A 27,565-nucleotide genomic window follows, 5' to 3' on the forward strand; every position below is an offset into this window, starting at 1 on the left:
CCCCTCCAGATAGGAGATGCCAACGTAGTCTCGTGTCTGCTTGAAAAGAGAAGCTCACTCCTCACCAGTATCATTTTCTCTCCCACAGTCCAGTTCAATCCTTGTCTGAAGAGTTGGTTTTGGGAATGGTTCCTGTCTTGGACTAACAGAAGGTCTGTGGACCATGGCCACCAGGGTTGCTCTAGTCTCAGTCAGACCATTAAGTCTGGTCTTTTTAGGAGCATTTGGGGTCTGCATCCCACTGCTGTCCTGCTCCCTCAGTGGTTCTCTGCTGTGTCCCCTGTCAGGGTAGTCATCCGTTGCAGCCCGGCACGGTCTAGTTCTCCTGGTCTCAGGCTGATGTCGTCTCTGGTTTATGTGGCCCCTTGTGTCTCTTGGGCTCATAATTACCTTGTGTCCTTAGTGTTCTTCATCCCCCTTTGCTCCAGGTGGCTTGAGACCAATTGATGCATCTCAGATGGCTGCTTGCTAGCGTTTAAGACCCCAGACGCCACTCTCCAAAGTGGGATAGAGAAGGTTTTCTTAACAGATTTCATTATGCCAGTTGACTTAGATGTCTCGTGAAAGCATGGTCCACAACCCCCCGCCCCTGCTACACTGGCCTTTGAAGCATTCAGTTTATTCAGGAAACTTCTTTGCTTTCAGTTTAGTCCAGTTGTGCTGACCTCTCCAGTATTGCGTGTTGTCTTTCCCTTCACCTAAAGTAGTTCTTATCTACTATCTACTTAGTGAATACCCCTCTGCCTCCCTCCCCCCTCGCGTAACCATCAAAGAATAGTTTCTTCTCTGTTTAGACTGTTTCTCAAGTTCTTATAATAGTGGTGTTACACAATATTTGTCCTTTTGCAACTGACTAATTGCACTCAGCATAATGCCTTCCTGATACCTCCATGTTACGAAATGTTTCATAGATTCATCATTGTTCTTTATCGACGTGTAATATTCCATTGTGTGAATATGCCGTAATTTATTTATCCATTCATCCATTGATGGGCACCTTGGTTGCTTCCAACTTTTTCTACTGTAAACAGTGCTACAATGAACATGGGTGTGCATATATCTGTTTGTGTAAAGGCTCTTATTTCTCTAGGATATATTCCAAGGAGTGGGATTGCTGGATCGTGTGGTAGTTCTATTTCTAGCTTTTGAAGGAAGTGCCGAATCAATTCCCAGAGTGATTGTACCAGTTTACATTCCCACCAGCAGTGTAGAAGTATTCCAGTCTCTCCACAACCTCTCCAGCATTTATTATTTTGTATGTTTTGGATTAATGCCAGCCTCGTTGGAGTGAGATGGAATCTGACTGTAGTTTTGATTTGCGTTTCTTTTTTTTAATGGCTAATGATCGTGAGCATTTCCTCATATATCTGTTAGCTACCTGAGTGTCTTAGTTAGTGAAGTGTCTTTTCATATCCCCTTTGCCCATTTTTTAATTGGGTTATGTATCTTTTTGTAGTTGAGTTTTTGCAGTATCATACAGATTTTACAGGTCCGGCGCTGATTGGAGATGTCATAGCTAAAAACTTCTTCCCAGCCTGTAGGTAATCTTTTTACTCTTTTGGTGAAGTCTTTGGATGGGCATAGGTGTTTGATTTTCAGGCTTTCCCAGTTACCTGGTTTCTCTTCTGTATTGTTAGTAATCTTTTGAATACTGTTTATGCCATGTATTAGGGCTTCTAACATCCCTAATTTTTCTACCATGATCTTTATCGTTTTATACTTTATATTTAGGTCTTAGATCCATTTTGAGTTCGTTTTTGTGCATGGTGTGAGGTATGGGTCTTGTTTCATATTTTTTGCAGATGGATATCCAGTTATGCCAGCACCATTTGTTAAAAAGACCATCTTTTCCCCCATTTAAGTGATCTGGGTCTATGTCAAATATCAACTGCTCATATGTGGATGGATTTATGTCTGGCTTCTCAATTCTGTTCCATTGGTCTATGTATCTGTTGTTGTACCAGGATCAGGCTGTTTTGACTACTGTGGTGGTATAATAGGCTCTAAAATCAGGTAGAGTGAGGCCTCCCACTTTGTTTTCGTTTTCCAGTGATGCTTTACTTCACCAGGGCCTCTATCCCTTCCGTGTGAAGTTGGTGATTTGTTCCTCCATCTCATTAAAGAATGTTCTTGAAACCTGGATCGGAATTGCATTGTATCTATAGATCGCTGTGGGTAGAATAGACATTTTTACAATGTTAAGTCTTCCTATCCATGAGCAAGGTATGTTTTTCCACTTTGGTAGGTGTCTTTTGTTTTCTTGCGGAACTGTTTTAGTTTTCTTTGTATAAGTCTTTTACATCTCTCGTAAGATTTATTCTTCGGGGCTACTATAAATGGCATTGATTTTGTGATTTCCTCTTTGATGGTCTTTTTGTTGGTTTAGAGGAATCCAACGGATTTTTGTATGTTTATCATGTTTCCTGATAATCTGCTGAACTCTTCTATTAGTTTTAGTAGTTTTCTGGAGGATTCCTTAGGGTTTCTGTGTATAAGGCCATGTCATCTGCAAATAGAGATACTTTTACTTCTTCCTTGCCAATCTGGATGCTCTTTATTTCTTTATCTAGCTTAATTGCTCTGGCTTTTAGGACCTCCAGCACACTGTTGAATAAGAGTGGTGATAAAGGGCATCCTTGTCTGGTTCCGGATCTCAAGGGGAATGTTTTCAGGCTCTCTCCATTTAGGATGATGTCGACTGTTGGCTTTGTATAAATGCCCTTTATTATGCTCAGGAATTTCCCTTCTATTCCTATTTTGCTGAGAGTTTTTATCATGAATGGGTGTTGAACTTTGTCAAATGCCTTTTCTGCATCAGTTGATAGAATCATGTGATTCCTGTCTTTTGTTTTGTTGAACCATCCCTGCATACCTGGTATGAATCCCACTCGGTCACGGTGAATTATTTTTTTGTTATGTTGTTGAATTCTATTGGCTAGAACTTTGTTGAGGATTTTTGCATCTAAGTTCATGAAGGATATAGATCTGTAATTTTCTTTTTTTTTCTGTGTATTTAGCTGCCTTCAGTATCAGGAATATGCTGACTTCATAGAATGAGTTTAAAATAATACATACTCAAGCGTGAAAAGGAAAAGTTATTTATTTGGAATGACTGGAAAATAGGTAACGACCAAAAAAGATGACAACCTATTATTTATTTAAACATATTTTTTACAGACGGACCACTTAGGGAGTCGAGCAGCCTGAAGGATGATGGAGCAGAAGTTCGAGGTGAAAGATAGGATGCCTTTTATTGTGAACAAAACAAACACCTGACTTGTGTAGATTTTACAAAACACGTGGTCATGTGAACACAAAACCCACGAGTGGCAGCTGACTCCCTCTAGAAGGGAAATGCAGTCAGGTGCGTGTAAGGCTTTAGCATTTATTTTCATGTCAGGTTTTACAAATAAAGCAGCTTTTCTAACATTTATTCTGAAAAAAAAAAAAAAGTCTTGTTTCAAGCCAGGGTAACAATTCCTTGGCTTCAGGAGTTATCTTGAATTGCATGTTTTTAAATATATTTTCACGAGAGCCATACTCAGCTGAATGCAGACTTTTTTGGTTACCCAGTTCCGAGTCCCTGGTCCCCATCCACCAACTCCTTCCAGCAGCCTCAAATGGCTCAGGGGTCTGCATTTATACTGCTGGAGCCTGTTGGCACTACGCTATGAACAAGTTGAAGATAAAGGTTGTCTGGTTTGAGACGCATGACCACTGCATTCTTGGCAATACAGGGCCCAGGACAAAGGGCCTGTCTGTCCTATGATTCAGACCACGCTAGGTGGGGTCCTAAGCAGTCAGGATGAACTCAGAGATCTAGAGTAGCCAGCCAGTGAGTAGAGCGAGCGTAGGTAACTACCTTCCACCTGGGGACAGACGGCTGTATGAAGGGGGCCCGGTCAGCGTCAGTCATGAAGACAGCCAGAAGCCTGTCTCCTTTCAGGGAGCATTCACAAGGAGGCAGGGGGATGCCCATAGGTGCAGTGTCAAGAAATGCAGCTTGAGCCCTCTGGCTCAGGGCTGAGGATGGTTTTTTGCCAGCAAAGATCTCAGTCAGTGCATGCAGGCTCTAAGCAGATGATCCATTAACTTGACATTTGAATAACAAGTGGCTTTTAGAAGAAGAATTTGAAGGGAGTGGTCGCGGAAAAGAAGCATCTCTGTTGTTGCTTTTGTAACTCAGAGAGTTTTTTGTAAAGATAAAGAGGTAAAAAAAAAAAAAAAAACCAAGAGGTTGAGCAAGGAAAATCCAGAAAGTATCTGAACAAGAAATCCAATAACTTATGTCAAAGTAAGAAAAGAAACGAAAAATTCAGTAGGTGTTTCTGCAAAAAGTATATTTTAAATTTAAAATATTACCGTTGCTTTGTACCTGATGCCGTTGACTTTTCTTTCTTTTTTTTTTTTTAAGTGAGTGAGTGCATCCTGCATTAAAATCGCAAGTCCACCCAGAAGAAACTGTATGGAATACAATGGTGCTTTCCTTTGAAAATACCTGGGGAATTATACGTTGCAAAAAAAAAAAAAAAAAACAAAAACAGGTGGAAGTGGACCAGTTTGCACTGTTTTAACAAAAAAATATTATTAGGCAAGTGTGGGAACAAGGAATGATGCTGCGTGTGCCTCCCTCCAATTCCGGAGATGGAGCCAAAGCAAACCCACCACGTTTCCAAAATTCTCCCGTTCTCAGAAAATATGTACATGCCACAGAAATGAGTGTCACACACTTCAGCCAGACACGTTTTCTTCTTAATCACGTAAATTCCAAGGCTTCCTGCTCAGATACAGGCACCGGAGTGGATTTAACGAGCTTTCCTTCTAACTCATCTCTGTCTGCTTTCCACCAAGGCTTTTTTATCAAAGAGCTCTTTTTCCCGGTAATGAACAGGTGGCCCATCCAGGTGCTTGGCCTCTGCGTCCTTGTAATCCAATCCCTCCAGCGCAGACATGGAACAAATGATTGCTTCTGGCAGAAGGACTTCCAGAACAAAATTGACTTTATCGTTCTTTATCCCTGTCAGCATCCTCTGGTCTATTTGCTTGTAGATTTCTTGTAAATATCTGACCAAGACATCCAGCTGGTCTTCATCCTCCAGGTATGTCTCAACGCAGCCCATGTGCCTGGTTGAACTCAAAAACGAGTCCAGCCAGGTGGAGTGCTTCCTGCCGTCTACAAGGTCGAGAAGGTGTCTTTCGGCCCCCTTTCTTTTCACAATGAAGTCGAGGAGCTTCTGGTTGCCTCGGTCCCTGGCGGCCATCCTGTGGTCAGGGAGAAGTTTCTTGTAGCTCCCCTTTCCGCCCAGGTGGGGCTCCTCCTCAGACTCCTCCAGGTCATTATAATTCACCCTTGGAAAATCCCTGTCCACCTCGCCCTCCTGGACGGCATTCTGATACCAGCGGCAAAATACTCCAGGTAGGAGGCCATGGAAGACCGGCGGCATAGGGCTTCCCCGTAGTGGGCCACCAGTGAGCAGCACCAGTCCACACTCTGGCCGCACAGCTTCCTGGCTCTGTTCATGAGTTTCGCTTTCTGTTGACAATCCAAGGGCTTCAGTTTTCCGAGAGGGACTCGAATGCCCCTCCTCTCCTGGCTCATGTAGGCCTCAATCAAGAGCACCCTTGCGGTCTTCTCTACCCTCCGGACGCTCAGTACCACTGCTGGCCAGTACGGGTAATCTTGAAATTTAAACCAGACCACCATTCCTCTTTCTATGCGGCATGGCTCCTGTGGGCGAGCAACGCACCAAGGTTGACCTTGCCTTGGCCCGTCCCTGCTCTTAGATTTGACGGGACCGGTAGCCTTTGAGTCATCCGCAGGTCGCCCTTTTTTCGGTCCATTCTGAGCCCCTTGTGTCTGAAGCTTCCTTTTCCTGTTGGCAAGACGGAGGTTAGAGGATCCAGAGCATGTGGCTGTGCCAGCCAAGCTGGGCTTCGAGGGGCCCTCTTGGGACCCTCAGTATTCTCGGACAAGGCAGAGCTTCCACGGGACCTAGTCTTGGCTTTTGGGCAGGCGTCCTGAGCCTCTGCTTTCAAACCTTTGTGGCCCGTGCACATGGTACCTGATGGCCAAACGGGAACTTCCTCTTGGTGTTTAGCACAGCCACCCTCTTTCATGAGTGTGGGTGCGAGGACATAACTGCTGAGGTGTCAGCCTTTTTCTTGCCCTCCTTCTCATCACCGCTTCTGAAAGCAAAGGGAAACTGGCCCGCTGTGGGGCTTGGTGATGACTTTGGTTCCATTTCACTCAGGACAGAATTCGGGGTTGCGTACTTCTGTGGCTCATCACCACACAGAGTATCACACCTCATGAGAGACCCCACCAGGAATTTTGAGAACTCAGTGTTCTTCCTATGGCTTCTGGATCCTTCTCCTGTGTGCTTCCCAAACTTTCTTGGAGGGAGTGCCCTGGACGTCTTTTGTGGTACCCTTTGAGACAGACTGGTGGTGTCTTCTTTGTGGAAAGCGCTTGAGCGACCCAAGCCTGTCCTCTCCTTCAAAATTTCCAGCGCCACCTTCAGGGCTCTTCTGTGGGACTTCTCCTCCCCCGAGCGAGCCCTGACCTTTGACCTTGCCACCCGCAAGAAGACTATGGCTTTTATTGGAGACTCAGTTAGCGTCTGTATTTCTGCAAAAACTCAACAACCAAAAAACAAATAACAGAATTTAAAAACGGGCAAAGGGGATATGCACAGACACTTTACTAACAAAGACTGATAGAAATCTACTGGAATTCGTAGGATCTGGTTGCCACTGGACCAAAGCATAAGACGTTTCCTGGACACATCCAAGCACTTCAATGGACAGAGAAGTTGGGGCTGGGGCCTGGGGACCATAGTATTGGGGGACATGTAGGTCAATTGGCATAACAAAATTTATTAAGAAAATGGTCTGCATCCCACTTTGGTGAGTGGCATCTGGGGCCTTAAAGGCTTGTGAGTGGCCATCTAAGATGCATCAATTGGTCCCAACTCACTAGGAGCAAAGGAGAATGAAGAACACCAAAGACACTGACTTCCCCCGCATAAGTGTTTGTATTTTGGGCACCCAATGCTGTTGGCTTTAAGGACTGGGAGACAGCACTTCTTCTTAGACCCCTGTCACAGGTGGTAGGTGGAGAGGGTGGAGTTACCAGGCTTGAGGACCCTGCTTAATGGATCCAGTGTCAAATGTCAAGGACCTGAAACTCCACCATAGAGCTGATATAGTTGAACTTAGACTTAAGTTATATACCCTGTTGTACTGTGCTAATGAGGGTCTATGCTGTTGAAATCAGGTCTCTGCAGGGGTGAAAGGCATTGAATGTCCTTAGACCCATTATGCCTGTGTCTAGGCAAACCCTGGCAAAATAAACCAATCACGGAAGGACAAATATTGTATGACCTCGCTTCTATAAAAGGACAAGAAAAGGCAAAGGTACACAGACCAAAGTTTATTAGTGGTTGCGAGGGGCGGGGCGGGGGAAAAGGAGTTGTGTTTCATTAACTCCCCTATGTTTGTGATTTGCAACTTACAAGTTAAAGGAAGAAATTGGAAAGCAACATGTTAACTATTAAGAACTTGGCACCAGCCTGCAGGTCTGTTTCCGCCAGGGGGCGGGGCTCCGCCGAGGCCCCCCCCACCTCACGCATGCGCGCTGTGCTGGCCAATCAGCGCTGCGCCCGCTCAGGCAAGGCTGGCTTGCTCCGCCCCCTCCGGAAGTGCCTCAGAGGAGCTTTCCGGTGGCCAGCTGCCTCGCTCTGGGAGTGTTGCCGCTACAGCCTTTACCTCAGGTGAGGGGCGGGCAGTGTGGGGCGGCTGGGATCCCGGCGGGTCTGCGGTGGCCATCGGGTTCATCAGGTTGACGAGGGGCGTGTGTTCAGTGCGAGACACCCCCCCAAGTCACCTGTGCCCGGTGAGGTGACTGTTCGCCGGGGCCTGATCCGGCCACTGAGTGGAAGGCGGAAGGAGGGGGTGGTGGGGTGGGCCTCTCTGAGGGCCTAGGGTGATGGGAGTCAGTGGGGCATGGAAGGTCTGGGAGGGAGGACGCCTGAGAGGGGAGGGGCCGGATGATGGGAGAGGAGGGAGGGGGGAGGACAGTTGAGAGGGGAGGTAGGGCAGGGGAGGGAGGGCGGGTGAGAGGGGAGGAGGACAGGTGAGGGGGTGGGGAGGCAGGATAGGGGAGGGGGGAGAAGGGAGGATGGGTGAGTGGGAAGGGAGGGAGGATGAGGGATGGGGGACAGGAGTGGATGACAGGTGAGGGGAGGAGGGAGGACAGGTGTGGGGGGAGGGAGGAAAGGGGAGGGGGAGAGAGGAGGGCAAACTGGTGAGGGGGTAAGGGAGGGAGGACAGGTGGAGGAGAGGGAGGACAGGTGGAGGAGAGGGAGGACAGGGTGAGGGGATGGGGAGGGAGGACAGGCGAGGGGAGGGGGAGGGAGGAAGAATGAGGGATGGGGGACAGGAGTGGATGACAGGAGTGGGGGGAGAGAACAGGGGAGGGGGAGAGAGGAGGGCAAACTGGTGAGGGGGTAAGGGAGGGAGGACAGGTGGAGGAGAGGGAGGACAGGTGGAGGAGAGGGAGGACAGGTGAGGGGATGGGGATGGAGGACAGGTGAGGGGGAGGGAGGGAGAGGGGGGAAGAGGAAGGAAAACTGGTGCAGGGGAAGGGGAAGGAGGACAGGCGAGGGTTGAGGAGGGAGGACAGGTAAGGGGGGATGACGGGGAAGCTTTGTCCCCTCAGGGACCATGACAGGTGACCAAGGGCCCTACGTTTGTCCCCTGGAGATGTCATGGTGGCCTGTGTGGACGTTCGCTCTCCAAAGCCAAGTGGCAGCAAGTCTTTATTTTATGTGTCCGTTGCTTCAGACTTCTGTCCGGCCTGCTCTGCGGGTGGCCCCCCAGCTGTCACGTTGTCCCTCTGTGACAGGGATCTGCCCCATTTAGCCTGCTAGAATCTGGCAGAGGCAGGACCAAAACCCACACGTCCCAGTGTGGACTCAGGGTTGACCCTGTCATTGTCACCTTTGTCACCTCCTGGTCCAATAATAGAAATGAGGAGACTGCAAACCTTGTTATTTAACCGAGGCGACCCTTGTGAGAGACCTCTGATGTGCAAAGCTACCCATTTGTTTAAATGGAGTGTTTGAACTCGGGAAGTTTAAGGGATCTGTTTTTTAAGTCAGCAAACAGAATCTAATTATGGCACCCACTGGAAGAAAGGGAACGGGGAGACCTGGGAGACGCGTGGTGAAGGATCAGGATAGAGAAGCCTCTGGCACGGAAGATAAAAAAGATCTGAGTGGTTCTGAGCCGAACGGGAAGGAGGAAGGTACAGTGTCCCTAACTAACAACTTGGCAAGTGTGGCGCATAGGGCACACTTTAGTCTTTTTCTTTTCCATTTACTGTAAAACCTTTTGTTGGCCAAAAGCCCAAAAGCCTCCAGGATGTAGATATGACGCCATTGAAAATTAACTCGTATAACATACTTAATTTAAAACTGTTTTTCATTTCAATGAAGGAAAGAGTCCAGTAACTGATAAGGATGGAAGAAAAAGACCATCTGCAGGATCAACTGAGGAAGAGCTAGGGTAATGTGTTCAAGCAACATTTGCCCATCGGGTGGGGTACTTTTAAGAAAAGTCGACTTTGATTCATTTAGCAAGTATCGCATGTGAAACAGTTGGTGTGAGACATTTCCTCCCAAACAAGCATGCCATTTTTTTGTGCCCTTCCTTAAAAATTGTTCACGTAATTTCTTCACAGGGCCGAAGTAGAGAATATGTTCGAAATACTTGGAGGTAAGTCTTAGGAATTACTGGCATTTAAACAAAATTGTTGTAAATCCTATAACTTGGATAACAGGGAATGTCAGTGAGCTACAAGACTGGAATTTAATGCCTTGTGTTCATGTATAGATTTTTGCGTAGATGTTTAGTGTGACTCAGTCTTCGATAATTTCTTCACTTAACTTTTCTAATTGTTTGTGTGAACACTGAAAATAGTCCTAACAGCGGTGAGGTGAGAATGATGCTTTTTGATGCATGAACGGATATAATGGATAATGGAATATTAGAAATAAATGGATGTGAAAAGCTTCTATCCTTCTTTGTATTTACACAGTAAATCATATATCAGTTTTTAATTTTCTCAGTGTCATTATTTTCTGTGACTTTTGTGTGTTCATTTGAGGGGCACAGTGTAAATTAAAACCTCTAACTGGCCGTTTTTAAATCAATATGCTGTTTAGTGGAGAAGAAAAGACAACTTGGCTAAGTGGTGATCGATGTGTAATCCGATCCAAAAATCCTAACTTTTAAATTAGTATGTCATCTTTTAGTTACAGTAACTGTGCTAGAGGATAATAATCTGAAAAAGAAGCCAGACTCAGTTTTTGGCTCTTTTATATGGACAAGTGATATAGCAAGTATTTTCGAAAGCTTTTCTGTATTTGGTGGTGAAAAAGTGCTTGTTTTGTGAGTTTTCATAGAAATCATTATGGATAGATACTGGAAGTATAAAATACTTCTGTAACAATGCAGCTCCTTCATGATTACGGCAAATTAACTACCGATGGCAGAGCCATAGCATAAAATCATATGCTCAGCAAAGCATTGTCTGAAGTATTAAACATTGTATGAAATGAAGCGCTTACAGGTAAAAATGTCATATAAACACTTCCTCAGAAGCAGTTAGTCAGGCGTTCCTGAACAAATGTATTTACTTAATGTGGAATTTTTCTATCTATGGTCATTTTCTCTTTTAGTAAAATATATGTAAAGCTTCACTGACTAGATTTTTAAAAATTGGTCTTACTTGATGTAATTATTTATCCTTTGGGGACTATTGAATAGAATATTTTGCGTGTTTCATACAGTGAGTTCTGACAATATGTCTTCTGCGTGTGTCCTTTGAATTGGAAGATACTGCTTTCTTGTGGGGAAATTAAAGCCAGTCCTTGAGACCCTTTATGTATATTTTGGAAAATGGAAAATGTTTTATTGGCCTTTTTTTTTTTTAATCACCCATAAGTTAACAATTGTCCTGCAATGAGCAAAATTACAACTGGGAGACTAGTAACTGAAATTTTCACGGAAAAAATAAAGGGAACAAATAAGCTTCCTTTTGAAATGATGTCTAATTCTTAAATATCAAATCTTTCCAATATTGTTGACCCAACATTACCCAAATTGATTTGAATATGTGTACATGAAGTAATAGTCAGCATAAATTTCAATGCATATTTTCAATACAGGTGACATCACCAAGGCTCTTCTTGAAAAGAGAAGAAGGTTAGAAACGAATACCAATGCTTCTCTCAAACTCAGTAACCAGAAAGTTGAGAATGCTTGGAAAACAGAAAAAGAGCAAAGGTAAAGTTCCTGGATTTTTAGAGCTACAACATTTGTATCAATTCTTCTTATTCATGGGTGCAAATTACTGGAGAAAAATACTATTATCTTCTGTTTATTGGAGTCTCTAGTGAAATATATTTGGCTTGATTTTTCTCTGAGCTAATAAATTCCTTGCTCCTATAACCTCACCCTTTCGCTGCATTGAGGTATATTTCCTCTTATAAAGATACCTTTTTTCCCCCCTTAAAATAACAGTGGAGTTTTCTTACTGTAAGGAGCTCTGGCGGCACAGTGGTTAAGCGCTTGGCTGCTAACCAAAAAGGTTGTCGGTTCAGACCCGCCAGCTGCTCCTCAGGAGAGAGTTGTTGCAGTCTGCTTCCATAAAGATTAATGCCTTGGAAACCCTATGGGACAGCTCTACTCTGTCCTATAGGGTCACTATGAGTCAGAATCGACTCAACGGCAACGGGTTTCTTACTGTAAATGTACTTACATTCATTCCAGAAATATGGAAGCTGAATAAAAGGTAAATGTCAAACCATTAGTCTTGTGATAAAAAAAGGTCTTGTGATAGTTAACTTTATTCAGTAATGTGGTGAAAAGTCAATCTTATATTGTAAATAATTTTTATATTTTAGCAGAATTGAGTTTTTTCTTTTGTACAAAATCTTTGTTGTGCCAAATTGGGGAAAAATTTAATGAAACATCCTTGTTTGGAAATCTTATATGATAAATAGACCTCGTTGGATCTATTTATCATGCACGAACCTATGTGTTACTCATTAAGAGAAAATGAAAATTAAAATCCTTGGAGGTAAAATGAATATTTCTGGAAAATTTACATACACAATCAAAGTTCCTTAATTTTCGAGAGCTACAGTATGTGAGATAGCGTCTCTGTTATCCTGTTAGGGAAAAAATACCTTTGGAATTAGTAAATTATTCATTTTACTTTTCAGTTGCCCATCTGAAGATTTAAGCTGCTATTATTCCCGTCTTCTTTTATAGTATAAATTATAAAAAGAAGGGAATAAATAGGCTTGCCTTGTGAAATGATGCCTAATTTTGAAATATCAAATGTCTTCCCAATAGTGCTCGAACATTACCCATATTAAGTGGAATATGTGTACACTAAGTAATCAAATCAACTTTATTTTGAAAGTGCTTATTTTTTCAGATTGGTATGAAATATGACAGTGTTCATTATGTTTTACAGGCAGGATCGTACTGTGCAATGCTCTCAGCAGCTTTCGACTTTTTTTCAGCAGTGGGATACAGATGTGCAGAAAGCTGAGGAACAAGAACAAAGTCTAACTGTCGGTATCAGGCTTCCCTTTATAAGTAATCTATTGTAACTAAGTCTCAAGTAGGAATGAATGGAGAACCTAGGCTTGTAGTAGATCCACGGAACTGAGCTCGGCTCTATTACTCATTGTTGGCTGTGAGTTTTGGCCCTGGTGACTGAAAACCAAAATTTGGACATGTACACATTCATGAAAGCCTTTAGTCTTTGCTTGGTTGAGATTCTTGCAGTTCCAAGTGACAGAAATTTGCTAAAGTACCAAACAGGAATGTATTGATTTACAGAAAGAATTGCAGGGGGAGTTTAGCTGCAGGCACAGCTGGATGGGGTGGGCAAAGGTGGCTCACGCAGTGTCACCTGGGCTCTGTCTCCACCCCTTAGCAGGCTCTCTCAGTGTGGTACGCGAGATAGCCTCTTGGGATCCTAGATTACGAACAGTGTAGCAACCCCAGTGGGCTGAGACAGTCTTACTCAATAGCTCTGTCAGAAAGGCCCTCGGGAGAATTCTCACTGATCTGCCTTGGATCATTTGCCCATCCCTGAACCAGTCACGGTGGGCCAGGGCATGGTGCACTGTTGATGGCCAGACCTGGGCCACCTGCCCATCCCTATGGGGGATGGAAGTCAGTCCCACCCATATACTGTATAGCTACATTAACTAGCCTTCTCTTTCACTCTTGAATTGTTTGTGAATTTATCACACACCTTTTACCTCCACAGCGAAGCTATTGTTCACATAAAAAAAAAAAACTTGGTGTGTGTGTGTGGCGGGGGGCTTTGTCAGTCAGCTGAGGTTTGAAAAAGTTAAATTTGAGGTGCACGGGAAACACCCAAGGAGGCATGTTGAGTAGGCCACTGGCTATGTGGGCCTGGATTCAGGAGAGGGATCAGCTCTGTCGTATGCTGCTGACAGGCCAAGTAAGGTGGATTTGGCAGCGTGCGGGGCGTTGGTGTCATTAAGGAACGAGGGTTTGGTGGCACGGTGGGTGGAAAAGGCCAGTGAGTATAAGAGAGAACGGCACAGGAAGCAATGGGGTGGTAGCTGGGGAGAAAAGGAATACACGTGGGTTTTGACTGGAGAAAATAGCAAGATGTTTGTATGCTGATGGTCATGATCTAGAGGGAGAAAAGTGAAAGTTTGGAGGGGGGTGGTGGGAGGACAATTGCTGAGCAATATTCTTGAGAGTGGATGGGATCGATCTAGTGGGCAGGAGAAGAAGTCGGTTTTGGCAAGCCAGGATTGTTCCTCCATAAAAACGGGGAGACGGTAGAGTGTATGAGGGCTGATGGGTATAGGTGGGTGGTAGGTGTGGTGATAGGAGACTGGCAGTCCTCTTTGCATTGCTTCTGTTTATTTAGTGTGATAATAATTAAGTTAAGAATAAAGAGGGTGGAGGAGGCGTTGCCTTTTGAGGACCAAGGAGAAGGTAAGAAATAGTTTCCTTAGATTAGGCCAGTGCATGGGTGGTGATTGTCATTGTTGTTAGGCGCCATGGAGTCAGTTCCGGCTCATAGCAACCCCGTGTGCCACCGAACGAAACACTGCCCAGTCCTGCACCATTCTTAAAATCGTTGCTGTGCCTGAGCCCATTGTTGCAGCCACTGTGTCAATCCATCACAGTGAGGGTCTTCCTCTTTTCTGCTGACCGTGTACTTTACTAAGCATGATGCCCTTCTCCAGGGACTGGTCCCTCCTAACAACATGTCCAAAGTACCTAAGACGCAGTCTCGCCATCCTTGCTTCTAAGGAGCACTCGGGTTGTATTTCTTCCAAGACAGATTTGTTGGTTCTTTTGGCAGTCCATGGGATAGTCAATATTCTTCGCCAACACCACAATTCAAAGGTGTCAGTTCTTCTCTGGTCTTCCTTATTCATTGTCCAGCCTTCACATGCATATGATGTGATTGATAATACCATGGTTTGGGTCAGGCACACCTTAGTAATCAAAGTGACATCTTTGATTTTCAACGCTTTAAAGTGGTGTTTTGAAGCAGATTTGCCCAATACAATGTGTCTTTTGATTTCTTGACTGCTGCTTCCATGGCTGTTGATTGTGGATCCAAGTAAAACGAAATCCTTGACAATTTCAAATTCATGCTTGGGTTAGAGAAATATAATTGCCAAGAATCATTAAGGGTCCAATTTAAGTTAGTGATCGTAGTGTCAAGAACTTAAAGTGAGACCAGTCAGCGTGGTTGTGGCAGAGTACTTGGAGAATTGGGTTTTCCAAGGTTGAGGTTTAGTCAGTCAAGTGTGACAGTGAGAAGAGGGCAAGTTATATATGCACGGGGGTGATTATAACGATTGATCATGGAATTTAAGGTGGAAAAGAGGAAAGGAAAGCAAGGACATAAGGGTGGGGATAAGGGACAGTGAAAATAGTGGGATCAGTGGATGTTAGGTCCTGATAGATTATTGAACTGTAATACTAAAGAGAATGGGCTAGAAACATAGGGAAGTAGTGGTGGAATACACGGGTGTAGGGAGGGTAACAAGTGCCCAGGGACAATCTCTAAATTGTGCTCCCCCACTTAGAGCACCCAGGAGCAGTTTCTAAGTTGCACCCCCCATCTGAGAACCAAGGGGCAATCTCTCAGTTGCGCTGCCCCCCCCCCAAATTTCAAGATGAATAAAGAAACCCCACTGCCGCCGAGTAGTCCTTAATAATGGGGACGGAAATGAGAAGCCAAGCCTGCATGTGGACCGTTCGCGATTTCTTGCTGCGCCTGCATCTGAGGTGGCAGGCGGGCTGACAGGAGGGCTCTGGGGGCACCCAAACCTGTGAGTCATCCTGGCAGACACCGAGAGCCACGGCAGCAGAGAGCAGTGCCGGAACATGGCTGAAGCAGGCAGGGGCTTTCTGGAGGAGCCCAAGTCCTGCGTAGTTTGGTCTTGGACGTATCTCTGGACTGTGTGTTGCCACCCTCCCTGACAGTGTCGCCCAATGCACTCCTTCCCCCGCCCCGCCCCGCACCCTCCTAGTGATGCCGCTGGTGCCTGGTTGGACTTGCTACGCCTTTGGTTGAATAGTGGGATGTAGGAGAGTCGGTATAGTATAATAGTTAAGAGTCTGGATTCTGAAACCATACTGTTTGGGATCCAATTCTACTTCAACCAATTGATGCTGTGAAAGCATGGCAAATTATTTACCTCTATGCCTCAGTTTCCTCATCTTTGAAAGGGGAATAAAAAGAGTACCTATCTCATAGGGTTTCTTTGAAGATTAAATGAGTTCATATATAGTAAATCTATTTTAAATGGTTCGGAAGTGTATCTGACACACGGTTACCATGTCTTTGCTCTTATTAATATGATACAGACATTATAGTTATTGGTAATGACAAAACCTGGGGTATGACTATGTACGTGAGTGGCTAAAATAGGGGAGAGGACAAAATCAAGGGAAGAGGAGGTCAAGGAACTGAAAGGCTAGTGTTACTGGAAGGGTCACCTATGTGGCTATTGAGATCACCACATACTAAGACATGTTTCAAACATTGTTAAGAAAGGAAACGTCCTACTCAATGATTGGTAGATAAGATTAGTACATTTTTTTGATTATTGGTGTACGCAAATTATCTAAACTTGGTCTTAATAATTGTTAAACTAGAAAATGTCATGAAAAGTTCAAAGCTATTCCATTTAAGCTTAAGGTAGAATTATTGAGAAATTTAAATTTCACTCAAATTTGTTATCACAACTTTTTTCTTTTTTTATTTATAGAATTTGTTTCGAGAGCAACAAAAGATTTTTCAACACTATAGAATTGTTCAGGGCCAGCGACTGAAAGCAATTAAAATGATGTATGAGCAATTTGTGAAGGTCTGTTGTATTCAGTAACAATACATTCTCATAAAACCGAATGTGCGCCTAGAAGTTGAAGAGACTGTTTTTGTTTCTGAATTTATGGCAAAAACATTTTCATTACAGATTTTAAATTTTAACCATTTTCCACTTTGAATCCACTGTTCCTAATTTTACATAAGTGCTAAATATATTTTTATCTTTAGGATTCATTAATGCTTTTGTGAGGGTTATTCAAAGTAGGAAATGGCAAATTGGGAATTTTACACATAGCATGCATAAAATTGATACTTTATTAACAATTTAATCATGGTTCTCTGTTCAACAATCATTTTTTCTAGGTTACCACAATAAATATACACTTGAAAATAGGAAGTCTGCAAATAATTTCTAGATGTGTTTTTCTTGTCTGTGCCCTCAGTGTTTGTTAAACAGAAAATCCACAAGTGTAATTAATGAGTGTCTTTTATTTTCAAGCCTATGCCTTGAATATCTTATGACATACTTGCTTTTAGAATTATTGCGATGGCTAAAAATGGCTTTATATGTCAAATCATAATCACCAGAGATGGCCCAGACATATAACGGGATGAAAAAGCCAGCGTGGGATTAAGAGTTTGTGAACCGAGGATTATCAGCGATCCCGTTGGCACACGAGCAGATTCACTTCCTGCGCGTACACACTTGTTTAGGAGTCAGTGGAATCCTGGATATGTTCTTTCTTTGCTTGATGGGGGATTCCCTGGATCATCTTGTCAAATACATGTTAAAATATCACTCTTGTAACCTAATTGGAATGTTTAAGTAAACCCATAAAATAGATTTAATGAACATTCTTTAAAGGAAAAATGTACTTATCTTAAAACAGTTGTTTTTAGTCTTTCAAAAGAGAGAGCTTGTTGGCTTGCTCTCATGCCCCCTGAGAACCATTTATTCATCGGTGTGAAGATTTGATAAAGTTCTAGAAATGGTTTCTTCCAAGTGTTAACCACTCAGGGCAGGCAACTTAGTGTTGTCTTTGGCCCCTCCGCTTCCTGATCTTTCCCATCCAGGTATTATGAAGCCCTGTGATTTTTACCTCTGCAATGGTTCTTTCCTTTCTTTCTTTCTTTGAATCCCCACTTGCGCTGCCCCAGTTCAGGACCTCATCCGTCCTTTGTGTGCTGTTGAAACTCTTCCATCGGATTTCTCTCTTCTCTAGTCCGTCCTTCATAGAGAGGCCTGCAGTATCACCTTCCTGAAACATTTCCCTTCTCTCCTGGAAAACTCTCAATAGCTTCCTATTCTAAAATCTTAGGTGTTCAAGTCCCCAAATAACATGACCCCCTTTTGGAAGGTCATTTCCTGCATCCTCTCTCTCCTCCCACCCCTCCAGCTGAATTGCTTTAAGTGACCTAATGCGCCATGTGCTTCCATGAGGTTGCCTGTGCCCCCCCCGCCCATGACACTTAACTCCTCTTTCTTCCCCTGTGGAAATCTTAGTCTTTTGCTGAGTAACTGGGAACTAATCTCGTTTTCCACTGCGTAGATACAGCAAGTTGTGTTTCCACACCTATTTGTTATCAAATGTTGGTGGTATTTTTGCTGATGTGTCTCTCCTTCTCCCTGGAGTGAGGATGAGATGGTGTATCGTTTGTTTTATAGTTCCTGCACAGCGCTTAACACGGTGACGGTACTTCTTACACAGGAGGCATGAGATCGCCATTTGTTGGGTGAAGAGTAAAGATTGAAAAACGTAATTTGTATATTCCGTAACTTGCAAAGCTTCCAGTACAGATCACCTTTTTCCTCCAATGAGATCATGTTACGTTGACTGTCAGTCATACTAAGTGGCTTTAGAAAGCTTCTTAGAGAGTTTCACAGTTACGGTATTTATTGATAGGGGACCTCAGTCTTTCTCTTTGCTCCGTCTTGACCTTAACAGTTCATTAGCCCATTGTTTCAGGCAAAGTATACTAGTGTTGAAATTTTTATTCATAACAATATTTGACTCAGTCTGACGTCTTTTTAAAAATTCTTCTAGTGGGTAATTTGGTCTTTGCGTATCACTTAGAATATTTTTATTTGGAATAAACAATAAGCATCATTTGAAAATTTTGAAGTTCATACATTTGAAATTTAATTGCACAGGTTTAGAACCTGGAATGAAAAGTGGTGGTTTCTGACTGAACCAGACCTTTATGTTTTAGAGCCTCGAGGACCTCGAGAAAAGTTATGACTCTGCGTTTGATGAAGCACAAAGTGAACTTAAAGAAGAACTAGCTTTGCTGCAAAAAAAACTTTTAATGGACACAGTAAGTAGTATATATTTAAAACTGAAAACTAAGAGTTGATGTAAGCATTGAAATATTTTGTTTTCCGAAGTATGTAAAACCCTTATCAAAATATTAAACAAAGATTTCATTTCTCCTTTCATGTAACAGCATCAGGAAGAGGTGAAAATTGTTCGAGAGTCCCTTAAATCCCTGATACAATGATGACTCTTTGAAGAAAGAATTTGAATCTAAATGACATGACACAATTGTAACATTAGCTATGTGAAGCCACCTTACAGTGGTGTAAACATTCTACTTTAAATTACTGCATCTTGTTAATCAGTTACCTTGTTTATTAAGCACAAGACTCCCTTTTTGTTAACCACCAAAGAAAGCCTGAACCGCTATGTGAGTAGCAACAATTCCAAAGTCATGTGTATGGAGCTTTCAGCCCTTTGGTAGCAATGGTGACTTTTCCTCCCTTGCGCTGTTATTTAACTTCTAGCAGTCAAAATGATTTAATTTTAGGTTTTGGCCTTAGAGAACCTGTATTAGTCCCAAAAGTTAGAAAGCACATGTATGGAAGGTTACATTGTTCTTCCTTACAAAGTAATAATAATAATAAAGAATACAAAATCTATTTTCTATGTTCTTTCTTTGGGTGTATACTCATTTGATGATTGTAATAAAGGTAAGACTTCAGAAGAATATTTACTCTGTCGTAAATCATATAAGCAACTTAAATTTGTGTTCTGGAATAAAACTGCTGAAAAAATTATTTTTAAAAAGACGGGTGATATTCTAAAGGGAAGGGTTTTGCTTTTTGGCCATTTATGTTAATTTTCTTGCATGCCATGTGTGCTGTAGCTACTGTTTTTTTATATATATATATATATATATATATATATATATATATATATATATAAAAGGAAATATTTCATGTTCACTTTTTTGGTGACAATGAAATTTTAACTCAGAATTCAAGGAACTAGTTCCCCAACTGCCTGTCCTTGTGTCCTAGGGCTACTGTTCAGTCAGTATGCCTGTGAACCTGTTCAGGTGCTTGATGGCATGAAGTCTTGAGGATATCTCAGTTAAGGTGTATTGAAATTTGCAGGTACAAGTCACTAAATTGTCAATCAAATGATGGAATGACCTTTAGAGCAAAAAAAAAAAGAGAATATAAAATAGATTATTGTCTCTCTTTTCTGAAACAGCATCTACTTTCATGTTCCCCCCAAATTTCAAATCTTAACCGAAATACTAAATTTTAGAGCACCTTCACATATTTCATCTTTGAACCTCACTGTAGTGAGGTTCTGGAATGTGCAGGGCATTCCATAATTACAGAAACGGAGGCTGAGAGAGCAAAAAGGCCTAGAATAAATGCCAAAGCCAGAAGGTAACAGAGCCCAGGTCTTCTGACTCCACATTCCCTCAACTTTCTGCTCTGCAACCAAGCCTCAACTTTTCTGCTAGAAGGGGCTATCCATCATTCCCTGACAGTCAATCCATTCCATCTTCTAAGTTTATTACTCCTTTGAGATTACCTGTAAGAAGGTAAAAGTTCTGGGGAAAAACAGCCTAGTTGAAGGCAGACATATACAAAATTGTGTTGTCTAAAAAATTAAGGGTGAGGGAGTCACAGAGAGAACTCCTCAGGAAGTTTGTTCACAGACCAGGGCAAGTGCTACCCTTCAGAAAGCGAAGCCCAGGAAAAAAGCCTCCAGGTGTGTCTCTGGAGAAGGCGTTCTCCTCACCCATGAGGGGAAATCTCCACACCGTCTCTTGACTTTCATTGAAAAGCTTCATCTGGCTCTGTTCTCACTAAAGAAGAACCTTCTCCCTGGCAGAGGGACTAAGGATGCCTCAGGGCACATCTGTTGGGTTTGATCCGTGTGTATGTGTATAGTCTGAAAGAAAACTGAATTCGATTCTGTAGACAGGGATTGCATCCTCAGTTCACCACAGTCTTCACTCCGGTGTGAAGCAGAGAATTCATGTATTACAAAATAGGGGTGGGAATTTCTAACACCTGAGATTTTAGTGAAGGTAAACAGTTCTGCTGGCAGTGCACACCTAAGTGCTCTAAAAGGAAACCTACAGTGACTTTTCAGATATGTTGACTAGTCACCCTCTAGCTCTAAAATATGGGTGGTTTTGCAGCCCTAAAGTATTTGTTGTTGTTAGGTGCCGTCGAGTCGGTTCCGACTCATAGCGACCCTGTGCACAACAGAACGGAACACTGCCCGGTCCTGAGCCATCCTCACAGTCGTTGTTATGCTTGAGCTCATTGTTGCAGCCGCTGTGTCAGTCCACCTCGTTGAGGGTCTCCCTCTTTTCCGCTGACCCTGTACTCTGCCAAGCATGATGTCCTTCTCCAGGGACTCATCCCTCCTGACAGCATGTCCGAAGTATGGAAGACGCAGTTTCGCCATCCTTGCCTCTAAGGAGCATTCTGGCTGCACTTCTTCCAAGACAGATTTGTTCCTTCTTTTGGCAGTCCGTGGTATAGTCAACATTCTTCGTCAACACCACAATGCAAAGGCGTCAATTCTTCTTTTGTCTTCCTTATTCATTGTCCAGCTTTCACATGTATTTGATGCGATTGATTGAAAAACACCATGGCTTGGGCCAGGCGCACCTTTGTCCTCCACGTGACATCTTTGCTTTTCAGCACTTTACAGAGGTCTTCTGTAACAGATTTGCCCAATGCAATGTGTTGTTTGATTTCTTTTTTTTTTTTTTAATTTTATTAACTTTTATTGAGCTTCAAGTGAACGTTTACAAATCAAGTCAGACTGTCACATATAAGTTTATATACACCTTACTCCGTACTCCCACTTGCTCTCCCCCTCTTGAGCCAGCCCTTCCAGTCTCTCCTTTCGTGACGATTTTGCCAGCTTCCAACTCTCTCTGTCTTCCCATCCCCCCTCCAGACAGGAGATGCCAACACAGTCTCAAGTGTCCACCTGATATAATTAGCTCACTCTTCATCAGCATCTCTCTCCTACCCACTGTCCAGTCCCTTCCATGTCTGATGAGTTGTCTTCGGGGATGGTTCCTGTCCTGGGCCAACAGAAGGTTTGGGGACCATGACCGCCAGGATTCCTCTAGTCTCAGTCAGACCATTAAGTATGGTCTTTTTGTGAGAATTTGGGGTCTGCATCCCACTGATCTCCTGCTCCCTCAGGGGTTCTCTGTTGTGCTCCCTGTCAGGGCAGTCATCGGTTGTGGCCGGGCACCAACTAGTTCTTCTCGTCTCAGGATGATGTAGGTCTCTGGTTCATGTGGCCCTTTCTGTCTCTTGGGCTCATAGTTGTCGTGTGACCTTGGTGTCCTTCATTCTCCTTTGATCCAAGTGGGTTGAGACCAATTGATGCATCTTAGATGGCCGCTTGTTCGCATTTAAGACCCCAGACGCCACATTTCAAAGTGGGATGCAGCATGTTTTCATAATAGAATTATTTGGCCAATTGAGTTAGAAGTCCCCTTAAACCATGGTCCCCAAACCCCCGCCCTTGCTCCGCTGACCTTTGAAGCATTGAGTTTATCCCGGAAACTTCTTTGCTTTTGGTCCAGTCCAGTTGAGCTGACCTTCCATGTATTGAGTATTGTCCTTCCCTTCACCTGAAGCAGTTCTTATCTACTAATTAATCAGTAAAAAACCCTCTCCCACCCTCCCTCCCTTCCCCCCTCGTAACCACAAAAGTATGTGTTCTTCTCAGTTTATACTATTTCTCAAGATCTTATAATAGTGGTCTTATACAATATTTGTCCGTTTGCCTCTGACTAATTTCACTCAGCATGATGCCTTCCAGGTTCCTCCACGTTATGAACTGTTTCACAGAATCGTCACTGTTCTTTATCGATGCGTAGTATTCCATTGTGTGAATATACCACAATTTATTTAACCATTCATCCGTTGATGGACACCTTGGTTGCTTCCAGCTTTTTGCTATTGTAAACAGAGCTGCAATAAACATGGGTGTGCATATATCTGTTTGTGTGAAGGCTCTTGTTTCTCTAGGTTATATTCCTAGGAGTGGGATTTCTGGGTTGTATGGTAGTTCTATTTCTAACTGTTTAAGGTAAAGCCAGATAGATTTCCGAAGTGGTTGGACCATTTTACATTCCCCCACCAGCAGCGTATAAGACTTCCAATCTCTCCGCAGCCTCTCCAACATTTATTATTTTGTATTTTTTGGATTAATGCCAGCCTTGTTGGAGTGAGATGGAATCTCATCGTAGTTTTAATTTGCATTTCTCTTTTTTTAATGGCTAATGATCGAAAGCATTTTCTCATGTATCTGTTAGCTGCCTGAATATCTTCTTTAGTGAAGTGTGTGTTCATATCCTTTGCCCACTTCTTGATTGGGTTGTTTGTCTTTTTGTGGTTGAGTTTTAACAGAATCATGTAGATTTTAGAGATCAGGCGCTGGTCGGAGATGTCATAGCTGAAAATTCTTTCCCAGTCTGTCGGTGGTCTTTTTACTCTTTTGGTGAAGTCTTTAGATGAGCACAGGTGTTTGATTTTTAGGAGCTCCCGGTTATCTGGCTTCTCTTCGTCATTTTTGGTAATGTTTTGTATTCTGGTTATGCCTTGTATTAGGGCTCCTAAGGTTGTCCCTATTTTTTCTTCCATGATCTTTATCATTTTAGTCTTTATGTTTAGGTCTTTGATCCACTTGGAGTTAGTTTTTGTGCATGGTGTGAGGTATGGGTCCTGTTTCATTTTTCTGCAAATGGATATCCAGTTATGCCAGCACCATTTGTTAAAAAGACTATCTTTTCCCCAATTAACTGACACTGGGCCCTTGTCAAATATCAGCTGCTCATATGTGGATGGATTTATATCTGGGTTCTCAATTCTGTTCCACTGGTCTATGTGTCTGTTGTTGTCCCAGTACCAGGCTGTTTTGACTACTGTGGCTGTATAATAGGTTCTGAAATCAGGTAGAGTGAGGCCTCCCACTTTCTTCTTCTTTTTCAGTAATGCTTTGCTTATCCGAGGCTTCTTTCCCTTCCATATGAAGTTGGTGATTTGTTCCTCTATCACCTTAAAAAATGACATTGGAATTTGGATCCGAAGTGCATTGTATGTATAGATGGCTTTTGGTAGAATAGACATTTTTCCTATGTTAAGTCTTCCTATCCAGGAGCAAGGTATGTTTTTCCACTTAAGTATGTCCTTTTTAATATCTTGTAGTAGTACTTTGTAGTTTTCCTTGTATAGGTCTTTTACATCTTTGGTAAGATTTATTCCTAAGTATTTTATCTTCTTGGGGGCTACTGTGAATGGTATTGATTTGGTGATTTCCTCTTCGATGTTCTTTTTGTTGATGTAGAGGAATCCAAGTGATTTTTGTATGTTTATCTTATAACCTGAGAGTCTGCCAAACTCTTTTATTAGTTTCAGTAGTTTTCTGGAGGATTCCTTAGGGTTTTCTGTGTATAAGATCACGTCATCTGCAAATAGAGATAATTTTACTTCCTCCTTACCAATCCGGGTGCCCTTTATTTCTTTGTCTAGCCTAATTGCTCTGGCTAGGACTTCTAGCACAATGTTGAATAAGAGCGGTGATAAAGGGCATCCTTGTCTGGTTCCCGTTCTCAAGGGAAATGCTTTCAGGCTCTCTCCATTTAGAGTGATGTTGGCTGTTGGCTTTGCATAGATGCCCTTTGTTATGTTGAGGAATTTTCCTTCAATTCCTAGTTTGGTGAGAGTTTTTATCATAAATGGGTGTTGGACTTTGTCAAATGCCTTTTCTGCATCAATTGATAAGATCATGTGGTTTTTGTCTTTTGTTTTATTTATATGGTGGATTACATGAATGGTTTTTCTAATATTAAACCAGCCTTGCATACCTGGTATGAATCCCAGTTGGTCGTGGTGGATTATTTTTTTGATATGTTGTTGAATTCTATTGGCTAGAATTTTGTTGAGGATTTTTGCATCTATGTTCATGAGGGATATAGGTCTGTAATTTTCTTTTTTTGTGATGTCTTTACCTGGTTTTGGTATCAGGGAGATGGTGGCTTCATAGAATGAGTTAGGTAGTATTCCGTCATTTTCTATGCTTTGAAATACCTTTAGTAGTAGTGGTGTTAACTCTTCTCTGAAAGTTTGGTAGAACTCTGCCGTGAAGCCGTCCGGGCCAGGGCTTTTTTTTGTTGAGAGTTTTTTGATTTCAATCTCTTTTTTTTGTTATGGGTCTATTTAGTTGTTCTACTTCTGAATGTGTTAGTTTAGGTAGGTAGTGTTTTTCCAAGAATTCATCCATTTCTTCTAGGTTTTCAAATTTGTTAGAGTACAATTTTTCGTAGTAATCTGAAATGATTCTTTTAATTTCCTTTGGTTCTGTTGTGATGTGGTCCTTCTCGTTTCTTATTCGGGCTATTTGTTTCCTTTCCTGTTTTTCTTTAGTCAGTCTAGGCAATGGTTTATTAATTTTGTTAATTTTTTGAAAGAACCAGCTTTTGGCTTTGTTAATTCTTTCAATTGTTTTTCTGTTCTCTAATTCATTTAGTTCAGCTCTAATTTTTATTATTTGTTTTCTTCTGGTGCCTGATGGATTCTTTTGTTGCTCACTTTCTATTTGTTCAAGTTGTCGGGACAGTTCTCTGATTTTGGCTCTTTCTTCTTTTTGTATGTGTGCATTTATCGATATAAATTGGCCTCTGAGCACTCCTTTTGCTGTGTCCCAGAGGTTTTGATAGGAAGTATTTTCATTCTCGTTGCATTCTGTGAATTTCCTTATTCCCTCCTTAATGTCTTCTATAACCCAGTCTTTTTTCAGGAGGGTATTGTTCAGTTTCCAAGTATTTGATTTCTTTTCCCTAATTTTTTCTGTTATTGATTTCCACTTTTATGGCCTTGTGGTCTGAGAAGATGCTTTGTAATATTGCGATGTTTTGGATTCTGCAAAGGTTTGTTTTATGACCTAATATGTGGTCTATTCTAGAGAATGTTCCATGTGCGCTAGAAAAAAAAGTATACTTTGCAGCAGTTGGGTGGAGAGTTCTGTATAAGTCAATGAGGTCAATTTGGTTGATTGTTGTAATTAGGTCTTCCGTGTCTCTATTGAGCTTCTTACTGGATGTCCTGTCCTTCTCCGAAAGTGGTGTGTTGAAGTCTCCTACTATAATTGTGGAGGTATCTATCTCACTTTTCAATTCTGTTAAAATTTGATTTATGTATCTTGCAGCCCTGTCATTGGGTGCATAAATATTTAATATGGTTATGTCTTCCTGATCAATTGTCCCTTTTATCATTATGTAGTGTCCTTCTTTGTCCTTTGTGGTGGATTTAAGTCTAAAGTCTATTTTGTCAGAAATTAATATTGCTACTCCTCTTCTTTTTTGCTTATTGTTTGCTTGATATATTTTTTTCCATCCTTTGAGTTTTAGTTTGTTTGTGTCTCTAAGTCTAAGGTGTGTCTCTTGTAGGCAGCATATAGACGGATCGTGTTTCCTTATCCAGTCCGGGACTCTCTGTCTCTTTATCGGTGCATTTAGTCCATTTACATTCAGCGTAATTATAGATAAGTGTTTAGTGTTGTCATTTTGATGCCTTTTTATGTGCGTTGTTGACAATTTCATTTTTCCACTTACTTTTTTGTGCTGAGACGTTCTTCTTTGTAAATTGTGAGATCCTCATTTTCATAGTATTTGACTTTATGTTTGCTGAGTCGTCACGTTTTTCTTGGCTTTTATTTTGAGTTATGGAGTTGTTAGACCTCTTTGTGGTTACCTTAATATTTACCCCTATTTTTCTAAGTAAAAACCTAACTTGTATTGTCCTAAATCGCCTTGTAACCCTCTCCATATGGCAGTTCTATGCCACCTGTATTTAGTCCCTCTTTTTGATTATTGTGATCTTTTACATATGGACTTCAATGATTCCCGGTTTTGAGCTTTTTTTTTTTAATTAATCTTAATTTGTTTTTGTGATTTCCCTGTTTGAGTTGATATCAGGATGTTCTGTTTTGTGACCTTGTGTTGTGCTGGTATCTGATATTATTGGTTTTCTGACCAAACAATTTCCTTTAGTATTTCTTGTAGCTTTGGTTTGGGTTTTGCAAATTCTCTAAGCTTGTGTTTATCTGTAAATATCTTAATTTCGCCTTCATATTTCAGAGAGAGTTTTGCTGGATATATGATCCTTGGCTGGCAGTTTTTCTCCTTCAGTGCTCTGTATATGTCATCCCATTGCCTTCTTGCCTGCATGGTTTCTGCTGAGTAGTCTGAACTTATTCTTATTGGTTCTCCCTTGAAGGAGACCTTTCTTTTCTCCCTGGCTGCTTTTAAAATTTTCTCTTTATCTTTGGTTTTGGCAAGTTTGATGATAATATGTCTTGGTGTTTTTCTTTTTGGATCAATCTTAAATGGGGTTCGATGAGCATCTTGGATAGATATCCTTTCGTCTTTCATGATGTCAGGGAAGTTTTCTGTCAGCAGATCTTCAACTATTCTCTCTGTGTTTTCTGTCCTCCCTCCCTGTTCTGGGACTCCAATCACACGCAAGGTATCCTTCTTGATAGAGTCCCACCTGATTCTTAGGGTTTCTTCATATTTTTTTAAATTCTTTTATCTGATTTGTTTCAGCTATGTTGGTGTTAATTCCCTGGTCCTCCAGATTTCCCACTCTGCATTCTAATTGCTCGAGTCTGCTCCTCTGACTTCCTATTGCGTTGTCTAATTCTGTAATTTTATTGTTAATCTTTTGGATTTCTGCATGCTGTCTCTCTATGCATTCTTGCAACTTATTAATTTTTCCACTATGTTCTTGAATAATCTTTTTGAGTTCTTCAACTGTTTTATCAGTGTGTTCCTTGGCTTTTTCAGCAGCTTGCCTTATTTCATTTCTGA

General features: G+C 42.1%; 1 protein-coding gene across 3 annotated transcripts; it reads left to right on the forward strand.

The window, feature by feature from the left end:
• Positions 1-6,299: 6,299 nt before the first annotated feature.
• LOC100668708 (synaptonemal complex protein 3-like) lies at positions 6,300-19,415 on the forward strand. Of its 3 annotated transcripts, none has more exons than XR_002784507.2 (9): positions 6,300-7,772; positions 9,162-9,307; positions 9,498-9,567; positions 9,743-9,777; positions 11,232-11,349; positions 12,548-12,647; positions 16,359-16,457; positions 18,084-18,174; positions 18,629-18,733. XR_002784507.2 is itself a non-coding variant. In XM_010602623.3 (9 exons), the coding sequence occupies exons 1-9, from the start codon at positions 7,543-7,545 to the stop codon at positions 18,914-18,916; spliced, it is 957 nt and encodes a 318-aa protein (XP_010600925.3). In that variant the 5' UTR covers positions 7,444-7,542; the 3' UTR covers positions 18,917-19,414. The 3 variants fall into 3 exon arrangements, 2 of the variants coding, with proteins under 2 accessions (XP_023398403.2, XP_010600925.3); XM_010602623.3 differs by lacking the exon at positions 18,084-18,174 and adding an exon at positions 18,863-19,414 and having other exon boundaries at positions 7,444-7,772; XM_023542635.2 differs by lacking the exons at positions 16,359-16,457; positions 18,084-18,174 and adding an exon at positions 18,863-19,415 and having other exon boundaries at positions 6,310-7,772.
• Positions 19,416-27,565: the final 8,150 nt, after the last annotated feature.

Source organism: Loxodonta africana, chromosome X (assembly GCF_030014295.1).
Source record: "Loxodonta africana isolate mLoxAfr1 chromosome X, mLoxAfr1.hap2, whole genome shotgun sequence".
NCBI classification, from domain to species: domain Eukaryota; kingdom Metazoa; phylum Chordata; class Mammalia; order Proboscidea; family Elephantidae; genus Loxodonta; species Loxodonta africana.